General features: G+C 44.3%; 2 protein-coding genes across 2 annotated transcripts in view; one reads left to right on the top strand and one right to left on the bottom strand.

Moving 5' to 3' along the window:
• Window positions 1–22657, bottom strand: part of LOC120545317 — a 376621-nt gene that overhangs the window by 266900 nt on the left and 87064 nt on the right. The window lies entirely within an intron of this gene.
• The window catches only part of ythdc1 (YTH domain containing 1), a gene marked incomplete at its 3' end in the record, with an annotated part of 59781 nt that continues 39077 nt past the window's right edge, over window positions 1954–22657 (top strand). Inside the window, 2 exon segments of the mRNA XM_039779087.1 lie at window positions 1954–2160; window positions 7210–7273. Of these exon segments, the coding sequence (XP_039635021.1) occupies window positions 1954–2160; window positions 7210–7273 (271 nt within the window).

Here is a 22657-nt window from a genome sequence, read left to right as displayed (position 1 = left end):
GGACTTGAAGTAAGTGGACTTCACAACAATGTGTTCATAGCTCTGCCAGAGACATACACACAAGGGAAGATTCCTGTGTCAGAAAGTAACATACCCAATCAGAGAACTCTGTCAAAGTGGCCTTACCTTAGAGGTGTCCAAATTTCCACCATCAATGCAGGCATTGAGTTGCTGATCGGCACAAATGCAACCAAAGCAATAGAGCCATGGCAAATCATAAACAGTAAAGGAGACGGCCCATATGCTATGAGAACAATGCTTGGATGGGTAATAAATGGCCCGTTAGGAACAGGATCTAACAATGTCATGCCCTCCCATACAGTCAATAGGATATCCGTACATAATCTACATGAGTTGCTAATTGCCCAGTATAACACATTTCAGTGAAAGATTGTCTGAGGAAGTGAAAGAAATGAGCTAAACGCCTGTCCATTGAGGACAGGCGTTTTCTGAAAATAGCAGATGAATTGACCACAATTGTGAATGGACATTACAGTCTTAAGTTACCTTTCAGGAAAGATAATGCCATGCTTCCCAATAATCGTTGCATTGCTGAGCAACGTTTGCAGAGCCTGAAAAAGAAATTCAGAAGGAACCCATCATTCAAAGGAGAATATGTCACATTCACAACAGACATGATCAGTAAGGGATACGCAGAAAAGGTGAGAGGGGCAGTTGACAAGAAAAGACGGGAAAGTGTGGTACCTACCACACCATGGGGTTTATCACCCAAAGAAAGGGACATTAAGAGTGTTTTTTGACTGTGGCGCATCTTTCTGTGGAAAAGCATTGAATGCAGAATTGCTCAAAGGACCTGATCTAACCAATAGCCTTATAGATGTGCTCAACAGATTCTGCCAAGAGCCAATAGGACTGATGGCAGACATCACCACTATGTTCCATCAGGTGAAGGTTCCAGACAGTGATACTGACTTCCTGAGGTTTCTGTGGTGGCCAGAGGGAGACGTGTCCAAACCTCCTGTGGAACACAGATTGATTATCCATCCGTTTGGGGCAACGTCATCTCCCAGCTGTGCGAGTTACGCGCTTAGGAGAACAGCAGAGGACAACAGAGAGCACTTCAGGCCTGAGGTAATTGATACAATTCTGAAAAACTTGTACATGGATGATCTGTTGAAGTCAGTGCCCACTGTACAGGAAGCAGTGCAACTAATTGCTGACGTCAAATCAGTCTGCCAAAGAGGTGGCTTTCATCTTTCAAAGTGGGCCACAAACAGCAGATAAGTGTTGTCTCTCATTCCTGTGGAGGATAGAGCCAAAGAAATGATGGATCTCAATCTTGACAAAGACAAACTTCAAACTGAAAGGACTTTAGCCCTGCAATGGTGCATTGAGAGTGACAACTTCACCTTTAACGTTCAGCCAAAATCACAGGAATGATGTCAATGGTCTGTTCTGTCTACGACCCTCTTGGTTTCCTAACCCCCTTCACATTAACAGCTAAATTCTTGTTACAGAAGCTCTGTAAGGTTAACCTAGGCTGGGACGAAGAGGTACCCCTCAGCATCTGTGAACAATGGTCAAAATGGACAGCTGGCTTGAGTCAAATCTCAAACTTCAAAGTACGACAATGCTTCAAGAGTGATGAATTTGGACCATTAATGCATGCACAGTTGCATTACTTTGCTGATGCAAGCGACCAAGGCTATGGAACTGTAAGCTATGTGAGACTGGTTAATAACAACAACGTCCACGTCACCTTCGTTATGGAAAAAGGGCGTGTAGCTCCTCTCAAAGGAGTAACAATCCCAAGATTGGAACTGTCCGCCGCAGGTCTAGCAGTAAGAATGGACAAGCTGCTGAGATCAAGCTTGCAGCTAGACCTAGACCATTCCATGTTCTGGACAGACAGCCAGTCTGTACTAAAGTACATATCAAATGAACATTCTAGATTCAAGACATTTGTGGCCAATCGAGTTGCAGCAGTAAGAGATGCGACCTCAGTTATCTCAGTGGAACTACATTGATTACAAGTCCAACCCAGCAGACGATGCAACAAGAGGACAAAGTGCAGACAAATTCATTATCAACAAGCGATGGCTCAATCGTCTGGATATTCTGTGGAAAAAGAGACAGGAACAGTGGGACCAGTTTGCCGGCTTCGAGGAGGGCTGTCCGCTGCCCCTGGATGACCCTGAGGTGAAAAGAACGGACACAGTGAATGCAACCTGCACAAAGGAAGAAAATGCAACACAAAAGCTGATGACAAATTTTTCGGACTGGACAAAACTCCGGCTCGCAGTTGCATGGTACCTGAAACTCAAGGAAACTTTAAAAACACTGGTGCAAAAAAGGAAAATAAGTGGGAGTATAATAGTCACAAGAAACAGGACGAAAGACTTACCTGACACCACACTGGGTGGACAGCAAATAAGTATTGAAGATCTAAAGAAAGCGGAAATTGCAATTGTTCAATTCACCCAAGTGCAGTTCTTCCCAAACAAAATAAAAACACTCACCTCAACGACTCCTGAAGTGAAGAAGAAAAGCGCCCTATACAAACTTGACCCACATGTAAAGGATGACCTGATAAGAGTAGGAGGCAGGTTGAACAAAGCAGCCATATGGGAAGAAAGGAAATTCCCTGCCATAATTCCAAAGAACTCTCATATATCCACACTCATTCTAAGGCATGTGCACAAGACAACAGGGCACGGGGGAACAAATCATATGCTATCTGAACTCCGCAAAAAATATTGGATAATAAATGCTAATTCAGCTGTCAGAAAGATTTTGACCAAATGTGTTGTGTGCAGAAAACAAAGAGCCAGAGTTGAAGAACAAAAGATGTCCAATCTACCGCAGGAAAGACTTCAGCCTGACTCACCCCCATTTACCAACACCGGGGTGGACTATTTTGGACCTTTCCGAATTAAACGAGGAAGAGCACTGGCAAAGAGATATGGCGTACTATTCTCTTGCATGACCAGCAGAGCTGTTCATATTGAAGTGGCCGGCTCCTTGGACACAAGCTCATGTATCAACGCTGTGAGACGTTTCATTTGTAGGAGGGGACAAGTAAAGCACTTACAGTCAGTTTTTGGTGCAAAACAGGAACTGCAAAAGGCCTTCGCTGCAGTAAACCAGGACAGAATACATAAAACACTCAGAGAAAAAGGCATAAAGTGGACATTTAACCCACCAGGTGCATCCCATCATGGAGGCATATGGGAAAGGCTGATAAGATCCACCAGACAAGTCCTCTGTTCTGTTCTTAAACAGCAAACCCTGGATGAAGAGGGGCTCCTGACAATCTTGTGTGAAGTAGAGGCAATTTTAAACAGCCGTCCTATAACAACAGTCACCAAAGACCCTCACGACAAATGATCTCCTGCTACTCAAAAAGCCAGCTCTTCCACCCGTTGTATTTGATAAGAACGACCAGTACACCAGATGCCGCTGGAGGCAGGTTCAATACTTGGCAAACCTCTTTTGGAGACGCTGGACACTGGAGTACCTTCAGCTGCTCCAAGAACGTCAAAAGTGGAAGATGAAAAGAAGGAACTTTCAGTGTGGAGATGTTGTATTGGTGGTGGACAGTCCCCCTCTGTTTTATTAATAATACTGTTTTTCATCACCACGGACATCCCCCCTCTGTTTTAGTAACGTTTTTTTTCACCACCATGGAAAGCCTCCCTCTGTTTTATTAATAATACTGTTTTTCAGCACCATGGACAGCCTCCCTCTGTTTCAGTAATAATGCTCCGTTTCAGCACCATGGACAGCCTCCCGCTGTTGTATTAATAATGCTCTGTTTCAACACCATGGACAGCCTCCCGCTGTTGTATTAATAATGCTCTGTTTCAACACCATGGACAGCCTCCCTCTGTTTTATTAATAATACTGTTTTTCATCACCATGGACAGCCTCCCTCAGTTTTAATAATAATGCTGTTTCATCACCATGGACAGCCTCCTGCTGTTGTATTAATACTGTTTTTCATCACCATGGACATTTCCCCCTCTATTTTAGTAACAAAGGTTTTTTTCAACACCATGGACAGCCTCCGTCTGTTTTATTAATAATACTGTTTTTCATGACCATGGACAGACTCCCTCTGTTTGAGTAACAAGTGCTGTTTTTCATCACCATGGACATCCCCCCTCTGTTTTAGGTACAAAAGTTTTTTTCACCATGGACAGCCTCCCGCTGTTGCATTAATAATGCTCTGTTTCAGCACCATGGACATCCCCCCTCTGTTATTATTAACAATGCTCTGTTTCAGCACCATGGACAGCCTCCCTCTGTTTTAGTAATAATGCTCTGTCTCAGCACCATGGACAAGCCCTACTCTGTTATTATTAACAATGCTCTGTTTCAGCAACATGGACAGCCTTCCTCTGTTTTATTAATAATACTGTTTTTCATCACCATGGACATCCCCCCTCTGTTTTAGGAACAAAGGTTTTTTTCAGCAACATGGAGACCCTCCCTCTGTCTCATTAATAATTAATAATGCTATTTTTCAGCACCGTTGACTGCCTCCCTCTTTTGCATCAATAATGCTCTTTTTCAGCACCATGGACAGCACCCCTCTGTTTCTGTAATAATGCTGTGTTTCAGAACCATAGATAGCCTCCCTCTGTTGTATTAATAATTCTGTTTTTCAGCACCAAGGACAAGCCCCCCTGTTTTATTAACGATGCTCTGTTTCAGCACCATGGACAGCCTCCCTCTGTTTCAGTAATAATGCTCTGTTTCAGCACCATGGACATCCTCCCTCCGTTTTAGTAATAATGTTCCGTTTCAGCACCATGGGCAGCCTCCCTCTGTTTTAGTAATAATGCTGTTTCAGCACCATGGAAGCCCCCCTCAGTTTTAGTAATAATGCTGTTTCAGCACCATGTACAGTCCACCTCTGACCATGGGCAGCCTCCCTTTCTTATATTTTTTATATTATTATTTTTTTCTTATGTGCACAAATAAGTGACAGGTACCATAAGATTTTCTTCTTCCCGTTCCTTTTTTCCATTCATGCATGTTATGAATCAATGAATGAAAGGATTACTTTAAATCTCATTAATAATGCTGTTTTTCAGTAACATGGACAGCCTCCCTCTGTTTTCTGTTCAGTTTTATTTATATAGCACATTTAAAAACAATCATAGTTGACCAAAGAACAAACAAAACCACAAAATAGATAGTATACACTAACAATACACACCACACAATACAAAATAACATGTGAAAAGGATCAAGGTGTCAAAGCTCAACTTGACTTGAAAGCCAATGCATAGTAATGGGTCTTAAGCAAGGACTTGGATGTTTCAACTGTCCGAGCTGTTCTTTAATGAATAGGTAAACTATTCCAGAGGTTTGCAGCAGCCACTGCAAAGGCTCGGTCACCTTTATTTTTTAACCTGGATCTGGGCACATCGAGAAGCATCTGATTGGAAGACCTCAGTGCTTTGACAGATGTGTGGACATGTAAAAGCTCTGATAAATAAGAAGGCGACAACACATTTAAAACCTTAAAAACATGCAATACAATTTCAAAATCAATCCTTAAAGCCCATGTTGCAGGTTAACCACCACTGTTGATTAATGGGTACATATAGCACTCAATATATGTATATAATTGTAACAAGTAACAACATATTTGCCTAGTGTTTATTTATTACTTGGACGGGGATGGTGTTCAGCTTTTAGACAGCTAGCTATCGCTACGCCGACATTTCGCTAATGTTAGCGCAACAGCATCTAGTTAGTGCGTTAGTGCTCCTTTTGTACCATAATTTTATTGAATGTAATGTTAAGCTTTGCTCCTACGAGATGGGTGGGTTTTTGTTACGTTACACACAAAGCTAACTGGCTATAGTTAGCCTATATGTATGCTAGCAGAATTGCGTAGACAGCCAGCAGCTTCAGCAGTAGTTTCGGCGAGCTAACCACGACAGCTAACACATCCACGTGTCTCCATTTCAAACATAACTGCAGATTGACTGCTTTTAGCAGCAGAGGTTGATTGTGGGCGACATACCGTTTTGGTTAGCTTGCCGAAACTATTGCCGAAGTTTCTGGCTCTTGGTAGGCGGTGTCTGAAGGTCCTGGATGGGGGTGTGATGAACAGTGGCAATAATAGTCACGATAAAGATAATGGATCAGTGACTAGAAAGAGTAGTTGTCATGGCATAGCAGGGCACTGCAGGGTGTCACAGGATGTAGCAGGGTATAGCAGGGCGTCACAGGATGTAGCAGAGCACTGCAGGGCGTCACAGGACGTAGCAGGGCACTGCAGAGCGTAGCAGTTGTAACAGGGCATAGCAGGGCGCGCAGCAGGACCACGACAACAGGCTGCAACCATGACTTAGGGGCCACCCTAGTCCAAGGATAATAAAGACACATGGACTCGGTCGAGACCAAAAGCCATATATTGCAAGACCAGTGGCAGAAACTGTGACCATAGACAGTGAACCGGGACGGGGCTTTCGTCTGATGTCTCCCCAACATGACGTAATGCAATGCGGGGGAAAGGAGAATCATTGCAAACTGCTGTAAAATAGTACTACTTTTTCGTATTTTATTCCATTTTGTAATATCCATTGTATTTGATGTTGTTGGGTAACAGTTTAAATGTTTATTACCAACAAGCAAATTGCGCAATTCATTAGAAAATAAACCCTGCAAGATGGGCTTTAAACAGACAGGAAGCCAGTGGAGCGTGGCCAAAACAGTAATGTAATGTGGTCAAATTTTTTGGTCCTGGTTAAAAGTTGAGCTGCTGCGTTCTGGACTAACTGTAACTGATGAAGGGATGACTGATCCAATCCAACATACAAAGAATTACAGTAGTCTAATCAAGATGTAATAAATGCATGTATGACTCTTTCAAAGTCAAAGATTGGTTCTTGCCATAATATGAATTCTAACAGTTGTCCAACAGGGCTGTCGGCTGTGTATCAACCTGACCTCTGCACACCACTGATGGTCCCAACCCTATTAATAAGGGAAAAAATTCCACTAATTAACCCTGACAAGGCACACCTGTGAAGTGAAAACCATTTCAGGTGACTACCTCATGAAGTTCATTGAGAGAACACCAAGGGTTTGCAGCACTATCAAAAAAGCAAAGGGGGGCTACTTTGAGGAATCTAAAATATAAGACGTTTTCAGTTATTTCACACTTTTTTGTTAAGTACATAATTCCATATGTATTCATTCATAGTTTTGATGCTTGTTACTCCACAGAGCTCCACCATTGAACCCAATGGGCGCAACATTCCCACATCTCAGTGGACCCAACTTCGACAGGGTTAGGGTTAGGGGGTTAGGGGTTAGGTAAGGGGGTGATAGCCACGATCATCAAGTGATGATCCCCAACCGTGTGTTGGCCAACATTGTAAAGCCGTCTTCGCAAGGGTGAAATTGAATACAACAGATTCAAAGGGTTAGGGTTAGGGTTAGGGTTAGGGTTAGGGGTTAGGGTTAGGTTAGGTAAGGGGGTGATAGCCACGATCATCAAGTGATGATCCTCAAACGTGTGTTGGCCTGCCTCGCAATTTCACTTCGCCATTGTAAAGCCGGCCTCGCAATTTCACGTCGCCATTGTAAAGCCGGCCTCGCAATTTCACTTTGCCATTGTAAAGCCGGCCTCGCAATTTTGATTCGCCATTGTAAAGCCGGCCTCGCAATGTCGCTTCGCCATTGTAAAGCCGGCCTCGCAATTTCACTTCGCCATTGTAAAGCCGGCCTAGCAATTTCACTTCGCCATTGTAAAGCCGGCCTCGCAATTTCACGTCGCCATTGTAAAGCCGGCCTCGCAATTTCACGTCGCCATTGTAAAGCCGGCCTCGCAATTCGATTCGCCATTGTAAAGCCGGCCTCGCAATGTCGCTTCGCCATTGTAAAGCCGGCCTCGCAATTTCACTTCGCCATTGTAAAGCCGGCCTAGCAATTTCACTTCGCCATTGTAAAGCCGGCCTAGCAATTTCACGTTGCCATTGTAAAGCCGGCCTCGCAATTTCACATCGCCATTGTAAAGCCGGCCTCGCAATTTCGCTTCGCCATTGTAAAGCCGGCCTCGCAATGTCACTTTGCCATTGTAAAGCCGGCCTCGCAATTTCACTTCGCCATTGTAAAGCCGGCCTCGCAATTTCGCGTTGCCATTGTAAAGCCGGCCTCGCAATTTCACTTCGCCATTGCAAAGCCGGCCTCGCAATATTGAAATGGTATACCAGGGGCACGAAAATATTTCGTGCCGGGTTAAGTGTGGCCATAGCGGGGGGGCTTAAGTGTGGGTTCCCGGGACCGACCGGAGGTCAAGGTGCGCTGAGGTGGGCTCTTTTTCCTGAATGTATACCCGGGGAGGTTAGCCCCTTTCTGTGGGCCGATGGGTGGCTCCCCCTGGGTGGGCCTTGTAAAGTCGGCTTCGCAAGTCACCCTATCACCAAGCCGGCATTGTAAGGCCAGCTTTGCAAATAACGACAGTTGGGTTTAGCACCACTGTGCTAGAATGGTTAAGTTTAGGTAAGGGGTTGGGGGTAACAGCCCTCACCTGTGGGTGCTAGTCTGGTATCTCCTAGCAGGTGGTTGGCACTGTGAAGCCAGCATTGCAAATAATGACAGTTGTGCTTACGCACCACTGTGCTAGAATGGTTAAGGTTAGGGATAAGGGATGAAATGGGATGTTGGTACGGGTAACAATCTCTGCAATGGTAACAGCCCACACATACAGGTAGGGTCCTTTGGTGTTTTGAACCTTCACAATAAACTTGCTGTTCTTTCATGATAAAAAGAACCAAAGTGTTGTTTTTTCATACGGCGAGGCGTAAGGGTTTAACTGAAGCAAATGCCATGTATCGGTGCATGCACCGCATGCGGTGAAATTAGCAAGATACGTCAATGCGATTGGAGCCAGCTGGTGGCCAGATTTGGACGAGACTGGAACCACATGGTGTGTGTGTGTCTAGCCATTCTGGCATTGTAAAGCCAGCTTTGCAATGAGTGTGTTTCTGACACTTTGAAATAATCTGTTGGATGCTGTTCCGCTGGCAGCATATATGCCGCATTCGCTACGGAATCCAACAGCTAGTTTCAAAGTGTGAAAATGTGTTTCATTGTAAAGCCGGATTCGCAATGTCATCTAGCAATGCCGGCTTCGCAAGGAGTGTGTTTCTGACACTTTGAAAATGTACGTCAACCTGGGAACTAGGTAAGGGGTGATAGCCACGCATCATCAAGTGATGATCCTCAAACGTGTGTGGCCTGCCTTCGCAATTTCACTTCGCCATTGTAAAGCCGGCTTAGCAATTTCACTTCGCCATTGTAAAGCCGGCCTCGCAATTTCACTTCGCCATTGTAAAGCCGGCCTTGCAATTTCACTTTGCCATTGTAAAGCCGGCCTCGCAATTTCACGTCGCCATTGTAAAGCCGGCCTCGCAATTTCACTTTGCCATTGTAAAGCCGGCCTCGCAATTTCTTCGATTCCGCCATTGTAAAGCCGGCCTCGCAATGTCGCCATTGTAAAGCCGGCCTCACAATTTCACTTCGCCATTGTAAAGCCGGCCTCGCAATTTCACGTTGCCATTGTAAAGCCGGCCTCGCAATTTCACATCGCCATTGTAAAGCCGGCCTCGCAATTTCGCTGTCGCCATTGTAAAGCCGGCCTCGCAATTTCACTTCGCCATTGTAAAGCCGGCCTCGCAATTTTCTTCCGCCATTGTAAAGCCGGCTCGCAATTCGTCAGCTTCATTGTAAAGCCGGCCTCGCAATTTCGCTTGCCATTGTAAAGCCGGCCTTCGCACTTTCACTTCGCCATTGTAAAGCCGGCCTCGCACTTTCACTCTGCCATTGGAAAGCCGGCCTCGCAATTATTGAAATGGTAGACCAGGGCACGTAAAAAATATGTGCCGGGTTAAGTGTGGCCATAGCGGGGGGGCTTAAGTGTGGGTTCCCGGAACCGACCGGAGGTCAAGGGCGCTTGAGGTGGGCTCTTTTTTCCCTGAATGTATACCCGGGAGGTTAGCCCCCTTCTGTGGGGGGATGGGTCGCTCCCCTGGGTGGGCCTTGTAAAGTCGGCTTCGCAATGCCACCTATCCAAGCCGGCATTGTAAGGCCAGCTTTGCAAATAACGACAGTTGGGTTTAGGCAACCACTGTGCTAGAATGGTTAAGTTTAGGTAAGGGGTTGGGGGTAACAGCCCTCACCTGTGGGTGCTAGTCTGGTATCTCCTAGCAGGTGGTTGGCACCGTGAAGCCAGCATTGCAATAATGACAGTTGTGCTTACGCACCACTGTGCTAGAAATGGTTAAGGTTAGGGATAAGGGATGAAATGGGATGTTGGACGGGTAACAATCTCTGCAATGGTAACAGCCCACACATAGAGGTAGGGTCCTTTTGTGTTTTGAACCTTCACAATAAACTTGCTGTTCTTTCATGATAAAAAGAACCAAAGTGTTGTTTTTTCATACGGCGAGGCGTAAGGGTTTAACTGAAGCAAATGCCATGTATCGGTGCATGCACCGCATGCGGTGAAATTAGCAAGATACGTCAATGCGATTGGAGCCAGCTGGTGGCCAGATTTGGACGAGACTGGAACCACATGGTGTGTGTGTGTCTAGCCATTCTGGCATTGTAAAGCCAGCTTTGCAATGAGTGTGTTTCTGACACTTTGAAATAATCTGTTGGATGCTGTTCCGCTGGCAGCATATATGCCGCATTCGCTACGGAATCCAACAGCTAATTTCAAAGTGTGAAAATGTGTTTCATTGTAAAGCCGGATTCGCAATGTCATCTAGCAATGCCGGCTTCGCAAGGAGTGTGTTTTGACACTTTGAAAAATGTACGTCAACCTGGGAACTAGAGGTGATAAGCCACGCATCATCAAGTGATGATCCTCAAACGTGGTGCTGGCCCTCGTTCTCGCACTTCACTTCACATTGTAAAGCCGTCCTAGCAATTTCACTTCGCCATTGTAAAGCCGGCCTTCGCACTTTACTTCGCCATTGTAAAGCCGGCCTAGCAATTTCACTTTGCCATTGTAAAGCCGGCCTCGCAATTTCACGTCGCCATTGTAAAGCCGGCCTCGCAATTTCACTTTGCCATTGTAAAGCCGGCCTCGCAATTTCGATTCGCCATTGTAAAGCCGGCCTCGCAATGTCGCTTCGCCATTGTAAAGCCGGCCTCGCAATTTCACTTCGCCATTGTAAAGCCGGCCTAGCAATTTCACGTTGCCATTGTAAAGCCGGCCTCGCAATTTCACATCGCCACTGTAAAGCCGGCCTCGCAATTCGGCCGCCATTGTAAAGCCGGCCTCGCACTTCAATTTCGCCATTGTAAAGCCGGCCTCGCAATTTTCTTCGCCATTGTAAAGCCGCCCGCAATTTCACTCTGCCATTGTAAAGCCGGCCTCGCAATTTCGCTTACATTGTAAAGCCGGCCTCGCACTTCAATTTCCGCCATTGTAAAGCCGGCCTCGCAATTCACTCGCCATTGCAAAGCCGGCCTCGCATTATTGAAATGGTATACCAGGGCACGAAAAATATTTCGTGGCCGGGTTAAGTGTGGCCATAGCGGGGGCTTAAGTGTGGTTCCTCGGACCGAACGGAGGTCAAGGTGCGTGAGGTGGGCTCTTTTCCTGAATGTATACCCGGGAGGTTAGCCCCTTCTGTGGCGGATGGGTCGCCCTGGGGGCCTTTGTAAAGTCGGCTTCGCGAATGCCACCTATCCAAGCCGGCATTGTAAGGCCAGCTTTGCAAATAAACGACAGTTGGGTTTAGGCACCACTGTGCTAGAATGGTTAAGTTTAGGTAAGGGGTTGGGGGTAACGCCCCTCACCTGTGGGTGCTAGTCTGGTATCCTCCTAGCAGGTGGTTGGCACCGTGAAGCCAGCATTGTAAAATAATGACAGTTGTGCTTTACGCACCACTAGTGCTAGAATGGTTAAGGTTAGGGATAAGGGATGAAATGGGATGTTGGTACGGGTAACAATCTCTGCAATGGTAACAGCCCACACATACAGGTAGGGTCCTTTGGTGTTTTGAACCTTCACAATAAACTTGCTGTTCTTTCACGATAAAAAGAACCAAAGTGTTGTTTTTCATACGGGCGAAGCGTAAGGGTTTAACTGAAGCAAATGCCATGTATCGGGTGCAGCAACGTGATGCGTGAAATTAGCAAGATACGTCAATGCGATTGAGCCAGCTGGTGGCCAGATTTGGACGAGACTGGAACCACATGGTGTGTGTGTGTAGCCATTCTGGCATTGTAAAGCCAGCTTTGCAATGAGTGTGTTTCTGACACTTTGAAATAATCTGTTGATGCTGTTCCGCTGGCAGCATATATGCCGCATTCGCTACGGAATCCAACAGCTAATTTCAAAGTGTGAAAATGTGTTTCATTGTAAAGCCGGATTCGCAATGTCATCTAGCAATGCCGGCTTCGCAAGGAGTGTGTTTTTGACACTTTGAAAATGTACGTCAACCTGGGAACTAGGTAAGGGGGTGATAGCCACGATCATCAAGTGATGATCCTCAAACGTGTGTTGGCCGGCCTCGCAATTTCACTTCGCCATTGTAAAGCCGGCCTAGCAATTTCACTTTGCCATTGTAAAGCCGGCCTCGCAATTTAACTTCGCCATTGTAAAGCCGGCCTAGCAATTTCACTTTGCCATTGTAAAGCCGGCCTCGCAATTTCACGTCGCCATTGTAAAGCCGGCCTCGCAATTTCACTTTGCCATTGTAAAGCCGGCCTCGCAATTTTGATTCGCCATTGTAAAGCCGGCCTCGCAATGTCGCTTCGCCATTGTAAAGCCGGCCTCGCAATTTCACTTCGCCATTGTAAAGCCGGCCTAGCAATTTCACTTCGCCATTGTAAAGCCGGCCTCGCAATTTCACGTCGCCATTGTAAAGCCGGCCTCGCAATTTTTGCCATTGTAAAGCCGGCCTCGCAATTTCACTTCGCCATTGTAAAGCCGGCCTCGCAATGTCGCTTCGCCATTGTAAAGCCGGCCCGCAATTCACTTCCGCCATTGTAAAGCCGGCTTGCAATTTCACTTTGCCATTGTAAAGCCGGCCTCGCAATTTTCTTCGCCATTGTAAAGCCGCCCGCAATGTCGCCGCCATTGTAAAGCCGGCCTCGCAATTCGCTTGCCATTGTAGCAGCCTCGCACTTCACTCGCCATTGTAAAGCCCCTCGCATTTGCCATTGTAAAGCCGGCCTCGCAATTTCACGCCGCCATTGTAGCAGCCCGCCTCTCACTTCATTGTAAAGCGGCCTCGCATTTCGAATTTTATGGCTATTTATCCCATTGTAAAGCCGGCCTAGCAATTTCACTTCGCCATTGTAAAGCCGGCCTCGCAATTTCATTCGTCACATTGTAAAGCCGGCCTCGCACTTAATTTCTACAATTAAAGCCGGCCACGTAAAATATTTCGTGCCGGTTAAAATAATGGCCATAGGGGGGGGCTTAAGTGTGGGTTCCCGGACCGACCGGAGGTCAAGGTGCGCTGAGGTGGGCCCTTTTTCCTGAATGTATACCCGGGAGGTTAGCCCCTTTCTGTGGGCCGATGGGTGGCTCCCCTGGGTGGGCCTTGTAAAGTCGGCCGCGGCAATGCCACCTATCCAAGCCGGCATTGTAAGGCCAGCTTTGCAAATAACGACAGTTGGGTTTAGGCACCACTGTGCTAGAATGGTTAAGTTTAGGTAAGGGGGTTGGGGGGTAACAGCCCTCACCTGTGGGTGCTAGTCTGGTATCTCCTAGCAGGTGGTTGGCACTGTGAAGCCAGCATTGCAAATAATGACAGTTGTGCTTACGCACCACTGTGCTAGAATGGTTAAGGTTAGGGATAAGGGATGAAATGGGATGTTGGTGCGGGTAACAATCTCTGCAATGGTAACAGCCCACACATACAGGTAGGGTCCTTTGGTGTTTTGAACCTTCACAATAAACTTGCTGTTCTTTCATGATAAAAAGAACCAAAGTGTTGTTTTTTCATACGGCGAGGCGTAAGGGTTTAACTGAAGCAAATGCCATGTATCGGTGCATGCACCGCATGCGGTGAAATTAGCAAGATACGTCAATGCGATTGGGCCAGCTGGTGGCCAGATTTGGACGAGACTGGAACCACATGGTGTGTGTGTGTCTAGCCATTCTGGCATTGTAAAGCCAGCTTTGCAATAAGTGTGTTTCTGACACTTTGAAATAATCTGTTGGATGCTGTTCCGCTGGCAGCATATATGCCGCATTCGCTACGAAAATCAACAACAGCTAATTTCAAAGTGTGAAAATGTGTTCATTGTAAAGCCGGATTCGCAATGTCATCTAGCAATGCCGGCTCGCAAGGAGTGTGTTTTTGACACTCTAAAAAAGTATCGTCAACCTGGGAACTAGGTAAGGGGTGATAGCCCGCGATCATCAAGTGATGATCCTCAAACGCGTGTGGCCGGCCCTCGCAATTTCCGCCGCCATTGTAAAGCCGGCCTAGCAATTTCACTTTGCCATTGTAAAGCCGGCCTCGCAATTTACCGCCATTGTAAAGCCGGCCTAGCAATTTCACTTTGCCATTGTAAAGCCGGCCTCGCAATTTCACTTCGCCATTGTAAAGCCGGCCTCGCAATTTCACTTTGCCATTGTAAAGCCGGCCTCGCAATTTCACTTCGCCATTGTAAAGCCGCCTGCGTAATGCCGCCATTGTAAAGCCGGCCTCGCAATTCACTTGCCATTGTAAAGCCGGCTCGCAATTTCGCCAGCATTGTAAAGCCGGCCTAGCAATTTCACCGCCATTGTAAAGCCGGCCTCGCAATTTCACTTCGCCATTGTAAAGCCGGCCTCGCAATTTGATTCGCCATTGTAAAGCCGGCCTCGCAATTCGCCATTTTAACCCTCGTTTGCCGCCATTGTAAACTTAATTATTGCCATTGTAAAGCCCATTTTCCGCCTTCGCCTGTCTCTTTATGCCTTGTAAGCCCATTTCTGCTTGTCCCAATTTCTTGCCATTGTAAAGCCCTGCATATCCGCCATTGTAAAGCCGCTCGCTTTTTGCCATTGTAAAGCCCCATTATTGTAAAGCCGCTCGCTTTTTATAAAGCCGGCCTCGCAATTTCGCCCGCCATTGCAAAGCCGGCCCGCGCAATTGAAATGGTATACCAGGCGCGAAAATATTTCGTGCCGGGTTAAGTGTGGCCATAGCGGGGGGGCTTAAGTGTGGGTTCCCGGGACCGACCGGAGGTCAAGGTGCGCTGAGGTGGGCTCTTTTTCCTGAATGTATACCCGGGGAGGTTAGCCCCTTTCTGTGGGCCGATGGGTGGCTCCCCCTGGGTGGGCCTTGTAAAGTCGGCTTCGCAATGCCACCTATCCAAGCCGGCATTGTAAGGCCAGCTTTGCAAATAACGACAGTTGGGTTTAGGCACCACTGTGCTAGAATGGTTAAGTTTAGGTAAGGGGGTTGGGGGGTAACAGCCCTCACCTGTGGGTGCTAGTCTGGTATCTCCTAGCAGGTGGTTGGCACTGTGAAGCCAGCATTGCAAATAATGACAGTTGTGCTTACGCACCACTGTGCTAGAATGGTTAAGGTTAGGGATAAGGGATGAAATGGGATGTTGGTACGGGTAACAATCTCTGCAATGGTAACAGCCCACACATACAGGTAGGGTCCTTTGGTGTTTTGAACCTTCACAATAAACTTGCTGTTCTTTCATGATAAAAAGAACCAAAGTGTTGTTTTTTCATGGCGCCGCGTAGGGGGTTTAACTGAAGCAAATGCCATGTATCGGTGCATGCACCGTGCGGTGAAATTAGCAAGATACGTCAATGCGATTGGGCCAGCTGGTGGCCAGATTTGGACGAGACTGGAACCACATGGTGTGTGTGTGTCTAGCCATTCTGGCATTGTAAAGCCAGCTTTGCAATGAGTGTGTTTCTGACACTTTGAAATAATCTGTTGGATGCTGTTCCGCTGGCAGCATAAAGCCGCGTGTCCCTCACGGAATCCAACAGCTAATTTCAAAGTGTGAAAATGGTTTCATTGTAAAGCCGGATTCGCAATGTCATCTAGCAATGCCGGCCGCGCAAGGAGTGTGTTTTTGACACTTTGAAAATGTACGTCAACCTGGGAACTAGGTAAAGGGTGATAGCCACGATCATCAAGTGATGATCCTCAAACGTGTGTTGGCCCGCCCCAATTTCACTTCGCCATTGTAAAGCCGGCCTAGCAATTTCACTTTGCCATTGTAAAGCCGGCTCGCGCAATTTAACCGCGCCATTGTAAAGCCGGGCTAGCAATTTCACTTTGCCATTGTAAAGCCGGCCTCGCAATTCACCGCCGCCATTGTAAAGCCGGCCCTCGCAATTTCACTTTGCCATTGTAAAGCCGGGCCTCGTAATTTTGTCGCCATTGTAAAGCCGGCCTCGCAATGTCGCCGCCATTGTAAAGCCGGACCTCGCAATTTCGCCCGCCATTGTAAAGCCGGCCTAGCAATTTCACTTCGCCATTGTAAAGCCGGCCTCGCAATTTCACTCGCCATTGTAAAGCCGGCCTCGCATTTCACTTTGCCATTGTAAAGCCGGCCCCGCAAATTTCATTCGCCATTGTAAAGCCCGGCCACGCATTCCGCCATTGTAAAGCCGGCCTCGCAATTTCGCTCGCCATTGTAAAGCCGGCCTAGCAATTTCACTTCGCCATTGTAAAGCCGGCCTCGAATTTCACCCGCCATTGTAAAGCCGGCCCATGCCATTCCGCCTTCGCCATTGTAAAGCCGGCCTCGCATTTCATCGCCATTGTAAAGCCGGCCCCACAATTTTCGACCGCCGTTGCAAGCCCGGCCCATCTCTTCGCCATTGTAAAGCCCGCCTCGCAATTCCTTTGCCATTGTAAAGCCGGCCAACATTTCGCCGCCATGTAAAGCCGGCCCCACAATTCACGTCGCCATTGTAAAGCCGGCCCTCGCGAATTCTCAGTTCGCCATTGCAAAGCCGGCCTCGCAAATTTGAAATGGTATACCAGGGCGCGAAAATATTGCGTGCCGGGTTAAGTATGGCCATAGCGGGGGCTTGTGGGTTCCCGGGACCGACCGGAGGTCAAGGTGGTGAGGTGGGCCCTTTTCCTGAATGTATACCGGGGAGGTTAGCCCTTTCTGTGGGCCGGTGGGTGGCTCCCCTGGGTGGGCCTTGTAAAGTCGGCCGCGAATGCCACCTATCCAAGCCGGCATTGTAAGGCCAGCTTTGCAAATAACGACAGTTGGGTTTAGGCACCACTGTGCTAGAATGGTTAAGTTTAGGTAAGGGGTTGGGGGTACCAGCCCTCACCTGTGGGTGCTAGTCTGGTATCTCCTAGCAGGTGGTTGGCACTGTGAAGCCAGCATTGCAAATAATGACAGTTGTGCTTACGCACCACTGTGCTAGAATGGTTAAGGTTAGGGATAAGGGATGAAATGGGATGTTGGTACGGGTAACAATCTCTGCAATGGTAACAGCCCACACTACAGGTAGGGTCCTTTGGTGTTTTGAACCTTCACAATAAACTTGCTGTTCTTTCATGATAAAAAGAACCAAAGTGTTGTTTTTCATAACGGTAAGGCGTAAGGGTTTAACTGAAGCAAATGCCATGTATCGGTGCATGCACCGTTGCGGTGAAATTAGCAAGATACGTCAATGCGATTGGAGCCAGCTGGTGGCCAGATTTGGACGAGACTGGAACCACATGGTGTGTGTGTCTAGCCATTCTGGCATTGTAAAGCCAGCTTTGCAATGAGTGTGTTTCTGACACTTTGAAATAATCTGTTGGATGCTGTTCCGCTGGCAGCATATATGCCGCGTTCGCTACGAAATCCAACAACTACAATTTCAAAGTGTGAAAATGTGTTATTATATAAAGCCGATTCGCAATGTCATCTAGCAATGCCGGCTTCGCGAAGGGGTGTGTTTTTGACACTTTGAAAATGTACGTCAACCTGGGAACTAGGTAAGGGGGTGATAGCCACGATCATCAAGTGATGATCCTCAAACGTGTGTTGGCCGGCCTCGCAATTTCCGCCATTTTAAAGCCGGCCCGCTAGCAATTTCACTTTGCCATTGTAAAGCCGGCCTCGTACTTAACTTCGCGCATTGTAAAGCCGGCCTAGCAATTTCACTTTGCCATTGTAAAGCCGGGCCTCGCAATTTCACGTCGCCATTGTAAAGCCGGGCCTCGCCAATTTCACTTTGCCATTGTAAAGCCGGCCTCGCAATTTTGATTCGGCCATTGTAAAGCCGGCTTCGCAATGTCGGCCACCATTGTAAAGCCGCCCTCGGCACTTCACTTCGCCACTGTAAAGCCGGCCTAGCAATTCTACTCGCACAAAGCCGGGCCTCGCAATTCCCCACGCCGATTCCTTCCTGTTTCCTGTCCGCTCCTTCCATTCCTGTCCTTATTCCTTCTCCATTCCATTTCCATTCCTCTCCCTGTCCATCTCTCCATCTGTCCATTCCATCCCTTCCTCCTTTCCTTCTGTGTCCATCCATCCTTTTCTCTATATATATATATACTCTCTCTCTCTCTCATATATATGTCTTTCATATATATCTTCTCTTTCCTCTCTTTCCTCTCTCTCTCTCTCTCTCTCTCTCTCTCTCTCTCTCTCTCTCTCTCTCTCTCCTCTTTCTCTCTCTCTCTTTCCTCTTTCCTCTCTCTCTCTCTCTCTCTCTCTCTCCTCTCTTTCCTCTCTTCTCTCTCTCCTCTTTCCTCTCCTCCTCTCTCTCTCTCCTCTTTCTCTCTCTCTCTCCTCTCCTCTCTTTCCTCTCTCTTTCTCTCTCTCTCCTCTCTCTCCTCCTCTTTCTTTCCTCTCTCTCCTCTCCTTTCCTCTCTCCTCTCCTCTCTCCTCTCCTCCTCTCCTCCTCTCCTCCTCTTTTCCTCCTCCTCTTTTTTTCCTTGTGTCTTTTTCCTTGTCTTTGTCTCTTTTTGTGTGTCTTTGTGTGTGTGTGTGTGTGTCTTGTCTCTCTTGTGTGGTGTGTGTGTGTGTGTGTGTGTGTATATATATATATATATATATATATATTATATATATATATATATATATATATATATATATATATATATATATATATATATATATATATATATATATATATATATATATATATATATATATATATATATATATATATATATATATATATATATATATATATATATATATATATATATATATATATATGTATATATATGTATATATATATATACTATGTATGTATATATATATATATATATATATATATATATATATATATATATATATATTATATATATATGTATATATATATTATATATATATATATATATATATATATATATATATATATATATATTATGTGTATATGTATATATATGTGTATATATATATGTGTTTGGTATATATGTGAAGTATGCGTTATATATATGTATATATATATGTGTGTGTGTATGTATATGAATGTAAAAGATGAAAGTGTTTGATAAGAGAGCTGAATGTTCTGAAATATATTCTGACTGAAGCTCAGATCAGGATAAGCCTCTACAAACAGACAAGACGCAGCTCACGCGGCAATAAGCGTCAGAAAGAAAATTAAAATAATAATAATAATAATAATAATAATAATAATAACTTTATTAGATACGCCACCTTTTACACACAGAGTCAGAGTAGTTAAATAAGGGTCACCAGACAGTACCAGACAGTAAATAATGTTATCCCTTTCATACCTCAGGCTATCAGACAGCACAACAAGCATTAAACATATTATAAAAGTTTACTGTATTTATGCATTTGTGAACATTAAGACGTATGAGACTAATTTATATTAACGTTGTCTTGTACAGACATTAAGTGTATGAGGCTTAATTTATATTAATGCTCCTGGCCTGTAACATTCGTAATAATTTTAACTGCTTCTCTTTGTACAGACATTAGTATGAGGGCTGTATTTATATTAATGCCTCTCTTGTACAGCATTAAAGTATGAGCTGTAATTTATATTAATGTCTGTCTTTGTACACTTAACTATGATATTATATTAATGCTTGTCTTTGTACAGGCATTACATGCATGAGTTGTAATTTATATTAATGCTCTGTCTTTGTACAGACATATACGTATGAGCGTAATTTATATTAATGCTGTCTTTGTACAACATTAAGTGTATGAGTGTAATTTATATTAATGTTTCTTGTACAGGCACATAAAGGAGTAATTTATATTAATGTTTCTTGTACAGACATTACCATGAGGCAGTAATTTATATTAATGCCTGTCTCTTGTACAGGCATTACAGTGAGGGCTGTAATTTATATTAATGCTCTGTCTTTGTACAGACATTACAGTATGAGCTGTAATTTATATTAATGCTCTGTCTTTGTACAGACATTAAAGGTATGAGCTGTAATTTATATTAATGCTCTGTCTTGTACAGGCATTAAGGCGTATGAGCCTGTAATTTATATTAATGCTTGTCTTTGTACAGACATTAAGGTATGAGCCTTGTATTTTATATTAATGCTCTATCTTGTACAGACATTAAAGGTATGAGCCGCTGTAATTTATATTAATGCTCTCTCTTTGTACAGACATTACAGTATGATTGTAATTTATATTAATGCTCTGTCTTTGTACAGACATTACGTATGAGCGCTGTAATTTATATTAATGCTCTGTCTTTGTACAGACATTAAGGCGTATGAGTGTATTTATAATGTTTGTACATTACGGTATGAGCGGTAATTTATATTAATGCTCTGTCTTTGTACATAGACATTCGTATGAGCTGTAATTTTATATTAATGCTCTGTCTTTGTACAGACGCTAAGGTATGAGCTGTAATTTATATTAATGCTCTATCTTTGTACAGACATTAAGGCTATGAGCTGTAATTTATATTAATGCTCTGTCTCTTGTACAACATTAAGGTATGAGGCCGCTAATTTATATTAATGCTCTGTCTTTGTACAGACATTACGGTATAGCCTGTAATTTATATTAATGCTCTGTCTTTGTACAGACATTAAGGCATGAGCCTGTAATTTATATTAATGCTCTGTCTTTGTACAGACATTAAGGCGTATGAGCTGTAATTTATATTAATGCTCTGTCTTTGTACAGACGCATTAGTGTATGAGCTTGTAATTTATATTAATGCTCTGTCTTTGTACAGACATTAAGGTATGAGGGCTGTAATTTATATTAATGCTCTGTCTTTGTACAGACATTAGCGTATGAGCTGTAATTTATAAATGCTCTGCTTTGTACAGGCATTAAAGGTATGAGGCTGTAATTTATATTAATGCCTGTCTTGTACAGGCTAAGTGAGTTTTTATATTAATTCTCTTTGTACAGCATAAGCGTATGAGTGTAATTTATATTAATGTCTGTCTTTGTAAAGATATTATTTTTTGTACACATTACAGTGTATGAGCGCTGTAATTTATATTAATGTTCTTGTCTTTGTACAGACATTAAGGCGTATGAGGGCTGTAATTTATATTAATGTGTCTCTTTGTACAGACATTAATGTATGAGCTGTAATTTATATTAATGCTCTGTCTCTTTGTACAGACAGTATGGCGGTATGAGGCTGTAATTTATATTAATGCTCTGTCCTTGTACAGACATTAAAGGTATGAGCTGTAATTTATATTAATGCTCTGTCTTTGTACAGACATTAAGGCGTATGAGGGCTGTAATTTATATTAATGCTCTGTCTTTGTACAGACATTACGTATGAGTGTAATTATAATGTTGTTGTACAGACATTACGGGTAAGGGCTGTAATTTATATTAATGCTCTGTCTTTGTACAGACATTAAGGCGTATGAGGGTTGTAATTTATATTAATGCTCTGTCTTTGTACAGACATTACAAGGTATGAGCTGTAATTTATATTAATGCTCTGTCTTTGTACAGACATTAAGCTGTATGAGGGCTGTAATTTATATTAATGCTCTGTCTTTGTACAGACATTAAGGCGGTATGAGCTGTAATTTATATTAATGCTCTGTCTTTGTACAGACATTAAGTATGAGCTGTAATTTATATTAATGCCTGTCTTTGTACAGACATTAAAGCGTATGAGCGCTGTAATTTATATTAATGCTCTGTCTTTGTACAGACATTAAGGCGTATGAGCTGTAATTTATATTAATGCTCTGTCTTTGTACAGACATTAAAGGTATGAGCTGTAATTTATATTAATGCTCTGTCTTTGTACAGACTATACGTATGAGGGCTGTAATTTATATTAATGTCTGTCTTTGTACAGACATACGTATGAGCTGTAATTTATATAAGCTCTGTCTTTGTACAACATTAAGCTATGAGGCTGTAATTTATATTAATGCTCTGTCTTTGTACAGACATTACATGTATGAGGGCTGTAATTTATATTAATGTCTGTCTTTGTCAATAATAATAATGCATTAAGCGTATGAGCTGTATTTATATTAATGCTCTGTCTTTGTACAGACATTAAGGCTGTATGAGCTGTAATTTATATAATGCTTCTTGTACACATAGTATAGGCTGTATTTATATTAATGCTCTGTCTTTGTACAGACATTACAGTATGAGGCTGTAATTTATATTAATGCTCTGTCTTTGTACAGACATTAAGGCATGAGCTGTAATTTATATTAATGCTCTGTCTTTGTACAGGCGCTATACGGTATGAGCTGTAATTTATATTAATGCTCTGTCT

Source organism: Perca fluviatilis, chromosome 17 (genome assembly GCF_010015445.1).
Source record: "Perca fluviatilis chromosome 17, GENO_Pfluv_1.0, whole genome shotgun sequence".
Lineage (NCBI taxonomy): Eukaryota > Metazoa > Chordata > Actinopteri > Perciformes > Percidae > Perca > Perca fluviatilis.
This window is presented reverse-complemented; position numbering and strand designations above follow the sequence as displayed.